Source organism: Suricata suricatta, chromosome 10 (assembly GCF_006229205.1).
Source record: "Suricata suricatta isolate VVHF042 chromosome 10, meerkat_22Aug2017_6uvM2_HiC, whole genome shotgun sequence".
NCBI lineage: Eukaryota > Metazoa > Chordata > Mammalia > Carnivora > Herpestidae > Suricata > Suricata suricatta.
Genome location: NC_043709.1, coordinates 6296898 through 6303411, shown reverse-complemented (window position 1 = coordinate 6303411; position 6514 = coordinate 6296898). Strand labels below are relative to the sequence as shown.

The following is a 6514-nucleotide window of genomic DNA, read 5'->3' as shown; positions in this document are numbered from 1 at the left end:
GGAGTGTGGACTCTTCATGATCTTCACCCTCCTGAGGAATAATGTCACACAAGAGTCACTACGGACCGAGTTCTCGGGTTTCAGGAAACATCAGAACTGCCAGGGAAGACTGTTAACGACGGGCATTCCCAAGCCCTCTTTGAACATCCTGGTCCAAAAGGTGGAGGTGGGGCCCTGGGACCAGACATGTAAACAAGCTCAGAGGGTGAGTCCAGTGCAGCTGGTTCAAGGACATGTTTCAGAGACACTGAACTAGAGCCTGGCAGTGAGCATCCAGGAAGACAGCCCAGGGCATTGGGGAGCAGGTGTGTCGTGGCCCGCAGGCCTTGGGCCCTCCCCCTCCATGCCGGTACCATGTCTGGGTCATTCCAGTGCCCAGGGCCTGCCACCGGCTGCAGGGTGTCCTGGTGCTTCACAAACCAGTCCAGGATGGACAGCACGCTACTCCAGGAGTCCTGGATGTCATCATAGTTGCGCCAGAGGTTGCAGATTTCTGGCAGCAGGCTGTAGTTCACCTGGATGTCGGGAGAGGACAGAGGCCAGCAGCGGAGTCACACCCTGCTGCCTGGAGGCCTGCACTCGGTGGGGAAGCGGGGAAGCGAGCAGGCCCTGAGCTAGATCGCGATAAGGAAGGCCTCAGAGAGAGGGGCCCTGCCCGGGGGCTTCCCAGGCCTCCTATCCACCTGCACTGGTGCCAGAAGCCTACCCTGCCCTCTCATGCCCGCTGGGGCCAAGCCCAGGCTACAGGCCCAGGCTGGTGCACCCACAACCCTCCCCGCTGCACCCCCGTTCTGTATTCTCCCAGTGAGCCCCACTGTCGGCCAGCATTCTCCCTCAGGTCTGCAAGTCTGATCCCACCCTTCCTAGTGCCCTAGGTGCTGAAGGGCCCCTGGCGATGTGCCCACTTGCACGACCACCCCAGCCTTCTGGATGTCCTAGCGCGCTCAGTACAAGCAGGATTCTGACCGCTGGCTGGGTGATGTGTGTCGGCACATGGCATGTGGCTCCATGCCTTGGACGCCGATCCCTTCGGCCCACCTGACAAGTGCCTCCGCTTCTCTAGACCCAGGGCTGGCTGAGGCCCCCTCAGGGGCACGCAGAACCCTCTCTTAGACCTGCAAATCAGCACATGGATGAGAGCAGCCTGACTGCACAGGACCGGGGGAGGCCTGGGTGTGGGGAGCAGTGCCAGGTGGGTACATGGAAAGGCTTACCTTTGGGGGAAGGCCCCCTTCGTAGGCCGGCCAACTGCAAGAGAAGGCAATGGGGCGGCCTGTGGCATTCAGGGCAGCTGCCATCTTGGGGTACCCTGGAGAAACCCAACGCCTACATTTCAGGCGTGAGGTGACAAAGGATGAAATCTGGGGCCTCAGCCCAAACCTCCCACCAAATGTGAGGGAACTGAACCTCAAAAGAGGAAGTGCCTCCCCCCGCACCCAGAGCTACAAACACTTCCTGGACGGGCATGGTGACAACCCGTCTCTAGGAAGCCTGGGAATCCTCCCAGCCTCTGGGTGCAGGGAATTGGGAAACACTACCCCTTGGGGGGCCGTGCAGACAACAAGCTCGGCCAGGCAGGCACCGGTGAGCCCCCCACGGCCACCCCTCCCTGTCCACCCGATGGCTCCTGGCCAGCTCCAGGACCCACCCATGGCCCGTTCCTCAGGGGTCGAATAGCAGGCATCCAACTTCAGCATGTCCACCTTCCACTCGGCAAAGGTTTGAGCGTCCTGAATCACGTTGTCTAGCATGGTGCCTGGGTAACCCATACAGGTGAAGTTGCCCAAGTCCGCGTAGATGCCCAGCTTCAGGCCCAGGGAGTGAGCCTGCGGAGGGTTGAGGAAACTGGGCTTAGGCAGGAGCCTCAGGGAGCCCCCTCCCAGGCACATCTGACCAGGCCTCGTCAGAAAACTATCGGCTCCCCACTATCGAAAGGAAAGGATCTGTTTGCTGGCCTGGCCTCTGCCAGCTGTGGTCCTTCTCACTCCAACCCACACCTCCCGGGGGCAGTTTCTGGCCTCTAGGCCTTGCTTCTGTTGGCCCCTCTGCCTCGAATGCCATCTCTCTATAGCCGTTCAAGAACTGCCTCTTCCGGTGAATCTTTCTGAAATCCCAGGCTGGATAAGACGCCCTTCCTGGCCCTTACCCACCGCCGTGGGCCCAAACTAGCTGCCGGTTTATCTGTTTCTCCCACCAGACTGATTTCTCAAGCAGGGATTGTGGAAATAAGCCCCAAGCAGGGGGCGGGGTATGTGTGGAGACCTGGACCACGTGGTCTGGGCCCCGGGCTAAAGGGCAGGGCTGGGGTGGGGCTGGGGCCGGGCTCACGTAGTCCGCAAGGAAGGCAATGCCGTGGGGGAAGCGCTTGGGGTCGGCTGTCAGGCGGCCTTCGGCGTCACGCCCACCAATCCAGCAATCATCGATGTTAAGGTACGTGTAGCCCAGGTCCCGCCATCCGTCCCGTGCCAAGTGGTCAGCCATCTCCATGAAGAGCCGCTCGCTGGTGAGAGGCAGGGGAAGGGGCTGCTCAGTCACCCCCCACCCTCAACCTTAGAGCTTTTCAGACTTCAAAGAGGATCTGAGTGTGAATCCAGACTAGGAGAGCCATAGACAGGAGTGGCTTGGCCCCCAGGCTGCAAGACTGAGCCGGCCTGGCTGTGGCAATGATCTCCTGTCAGTGACCTCAGGGGCTGGGCCCACCACTGTGCCCCTGCCCCACAGGCCTGACAGTTCCCACAGAGGCCCCAAGCAGGTCACAAGGCTGTCAATGTCCCAAAGGTCACCCCTGGTTGCATTCCCTCTGGCATGGGGTGCTCTGCCTGCCCTCCACTCCCTGCCCCCACTCTGCGGGGTCCCGTGCACGGCTTGTTAGGTGGTGTGGCCCTCGCTCACCTGATGCAGTTCTTCGGGTCCTCGTCACAGTTAGTGTTGCAGCGGAAACGTTCCCAGGCCAGCCAGCCCATGGGTGGCTTCCGAAGGAGCCCATTATCTAGCCCCAGCACCTGGGCCACCAGGACCACCAAGACCACTGCAGGGGGCCGAAGGATGACTGTCAGGGGCTCCCACAGCCCCAGCCCTCACCCCACCCCACCCATATGCTATTGGGCTCCGCAGAGGCCGCCGGACTCCACATCAGCAGCACCAGACTCCTGGGCTTGCGGTGGACTTGCGGCTCCTGCAGTTAGAGGTGAGTGGGCTCATGGTGCCGGGGGCAGGGCAATGTGTTTGAGGCCTGAGTCACCCCTGCTGATGCCACAACAGAATCAGTAAAAAACTAACACTTGAGGTTGTATCCGTTCTGCCCCCTGACGAGCCCCCCTCCCCGACTCTGTGTACACAACACTTGACAGCACTGTGGCCAGACTCGGGTCTCCTGAGTCCCGTCCGGAGCGCGCTGCTCTCCACCACAGACCCCCAAGAGGCCTCAGAAGGCTCAGGTTAGCCAGGGTTGGACCTGCACCTAGCCAGCTCGCCTGAGTGAACCCTTGCCCCCCTCAAGGCCTTCTTCCTTATCTATAAGATGGAGTTGCTGTACGACTTTACAGGACTGTTGTCTGACACGTAAAGCAGGACCTCTGCACCTTGAGGGAGAGGGAGTGAGAAAGGAAGAGGCCTCTTTGGAAAGGGAACAGATTCCTAGGTGGTGAGCATCTCCTTCTTGTTGGCCCAGCTCCAAGACTAAGATAGAGGAAGAGGTCTCCCACGTACCCACATCAAAGAAGGAAGCCCAGCCACCAGAGGGCTGGAACTTCCTCCAGGGAGCCCCTGTCCCCAGGGGGTCACCTGCCCTCCCCAAGCCACTTCCAGCCACGTAGGTACCTGTTTTCAGCAACATTGCTTTGGACTCAGCGTCTCAGGACCCGACCAGATCTGCTCTCCTTCCACCAGCTTTATCCGTTGGACTCTGGAAGCTAAGAAACGTTAGGTGAGCACCGGGGTCCACTACTGCCTCACTAGCTCTGCCGCCCTCAACCTTGCGCGTGGAGCCCACACTCGGTCCCCCAAGCCGCCCTCATCGCTCACCACCCCCGGCGCCCAGCCATCACTTCCCCGAGCCTGGGATCTTCCTTCAGAAATACTAAACAAGGTGTCTTAGACGTTAGACCCCGCCCCTGCTGGGAACCCCGGGCGGCCCTCCTCCGAGCTGTGGCCAGAAAAAGGCAGCGACTGCCTCTGGGGCGCCCAGAAAGAACGGAAGCGTCGGGCTGGGACCAGGCTTCGGACTCCCACCGGGTCTGGATTGCCCGCCCCCCCCGGACCCCCCAAGGACAGCAGCCCAGCAGCCCTAGCGCGGGGACCCTCCCTAAGTGCCCTGCTCGCGGAACTCACGCTGCGGACGCGTCCACAACCGCCACCAGCTTCTGTCTCGGGAACGCCACTGCTGCTGTAACCTGATTTGCCTACGGCATTCCACAGGGGGCGGAGCCTGACGGCGACAGCCTTCCCGGCGGAACCTATCAGAATCCCGCTAGCAATGTCGTGTCCCGCCCCCTTGTGGGCCCAATAAGCCCTCCCTGGACCCTCCCAAAGGCCCTCCCCCCATCGAGTTCCGTCTCTGCGCCCACATCTGGCTGGCACCGCTTGCGGAGCAGGTCTATGGACTGGGTGACCTGGCTGCTGTGGCTCCCCCGAGAGGGTAGTCCTTTCACCTCTGCGGGGTCCCTGAAGGCGAGTGTAGTGCCCGACGCTATGTAGACGCTCAATATACAGTATGACGTAAATATCTGCTTTTTGTTTCTTTAAAGGAAGTAATGAAATGCCATGATGCATGGCCCAGAGTAAGCCACTCAAAGACGGTAATCACGAACAGGCTTTATGAGGAGGCCGGGTGGGGAAAAGCAGACCGGATGTAGGGCCCTGTTTCTGCAAAGCCAGGAGGTTTCCTCCCCTCCCTGACACTCGGTGCCAGCCACTGCTGTACTTGGCCCGGGCACCCCACGTATTCCTCCCCTCCTTCATTCATCAAATATGTTTTTTAAAGTTTATTTACTTATTTTGAGAGAGAGAGAGAGAGAGAGAGAGAGAGAGAGAGCGCGCGAGCACGTGAGCAGAGAGGGACAGAGAAAGAGGGAGAGAGAATCCCCAGCAGGCGCTGACAGCGTGGAGCCTGACTCAGGGCTCCATCCCACCAACCATGAGATCATGACCTGAGCTGAAATCAAGAGTTAGATGCTCATGCTTAACTGCCTGAGCCCCCCCCCCCCCCCAGTGCTTCTTTACAACACAGCTCCGGTCTCCCCCTGCTCAGGCCCTGGTGACAGCTGTTCATCTCAGTCTGGAGAGAGACTCACAGGTTTACAAAGCCCGACCCCACACATCTGACCCCTCTCCTGCTGCTGTCGCCCTCCTCCCACCTCGCTGCCACACTGTCCCTCTTGCAGTTCCCCCAAGCACAACAGGTCTTAGGACCGCTGTGCTAACTGTTCCCTGTGCCTGGAGCCATCTCCCTCCAGATTTTGGCATGACTGGCACCCTTAGCTCCTACCACTATTTCTCCAATGCCACCTTTTCAGTGAGGCCTACCCTGACCATCCTATTGGAAATTGCAACCTCCCTGCTCTAGCAATTCCCAAGTTCCATGTGACCCCGTGTGTTTTCCATACCGCTTATTACCTTCTAACACATTTGGTATGGTTTCCGTTATTAACTGAATAAAAGTTAGTGGGAGAGACAGACAATACACAGGAAATAAAAGCTTGTGCATGGGGAAGGTTCTGTAGCGCTGGTGCAGTAATGAAGATACACCCCAGGGATGCCCTAGCCTTGAGGATAGGCTACTTGACATCCAGCGGTCAGGGAAGGGACGTTTAAGTTGAAACCTAATTGGTGTGAAGGAGCCCTGAGAAGTTAGAGCTGAGGGAGAGGGGTAAGAAAGAAGAACATTCTAGGCTGCAGGAACTGCAAAGGCTAGAGCTCTGAGCTGGGAACCACCAAGTTCATGGTCAGATATTCCGACCTCCTTAGCTTCCAGGGCCTTCGGGGACCCCCCCCCCCCCAGCCTCCTGCCTTTGGTTGTGCCCTCAGGGAATCTTCACCACAAGCCTACCCTTGGACCAACTCCAGGCAGAGCCCTCGGGGCCGCAGGTGGGTTGCAGGCCGGTGGGCGGTGGGCGTGGGGGAGGCAGAAATCGATAATCCCCAGAAACCGAAATGCGGGCACTCAGGAGCGGGTGGGGTTGCCAGGAAGCTCGGCGGGGCCTCGCAGCCTGGATAGGAGCCCGCCCAGAGGAGGCGCGGGCCCAAGCCGTCCCAGGCTTGGCTCAGTGGGAAAAGTGGGCCGGGCGGGGAGAGGGGCTGGAGAGGGGAAGAGAAGGACTCCGAGTTCTCCTGGCGGTGGGCTGGGTCCGAGGCCCGCGGACGGCCTGCGGCGGGGCCCTGGGTTCGAGGTCGCCCGCCGCTGACCAGCTCCGTGCCTCTGGCAAGCCTCGGCCTCTCCGGCCTTAGTTTCCCTCCCGTGTGGATCCAGGGGCGTCTTCGCGGACCACCGGGTGAGCTACGGGAGGGAAGGGGGGAG

At 60.0% G+C, this 6514-nt stretch overlaps 2 protein-coding genes across 3 annotated transcripts in view; one reads left to right on the top strand and one right to left on the bottom strand.

The window, feature by feature from the left end:
• NAGA (alpha-N-acetylgalactosaminidase) overlaps positions 1 to 4431 on the bottom strand; it is a 6131-nt gene extending 1700 nt beyond the window's left edge. Inside the window, 7 exon segments of the mRNA XM_029955403.1 lie at positions 90 to 515; positions 1215 to 1309; positions 1649 to 1826; positions 2329 to 2500; positions 2893 to 3028; positions 3820 to 3911; positions 4330 to 4431. Coding sequence (XP_029811263.1) covers positions 90 to 515; positions 1215 to 1309; positions 1649 to 1826; positions 2329 to 2500; positions 2893 to 3028; positions 3820 to 3835 — 1023 coding nt within the window. The 5' untranslated portion in view covers positions 3836 to 3911; positions 4330 to 4431.
• Positions 4432 to 5642: 1211 nt separating this feature from the next.
• The window catches only part of PHETA2 (PH domain containing endocytic trafficking adaptor 2), a 3762-nt gene continuing 2890 nt past the window's right edge, over positions 5643 to 6514 (top strand). Inside the window, exon 1 of one of the 2 annotated variants that reach the window (XM_029954808.1) lies at positions 5643 to 6084. The gene's annotated coding sequence lies outside the window, so the exon portion shown is untranslated. Of the gene's footprint in view, positions 6085 to 6323; positions 6489 to 6514 lie in introns of those variants that run through there. The other variant, XM_029954809.1, reaches the window with a different exon arrangement.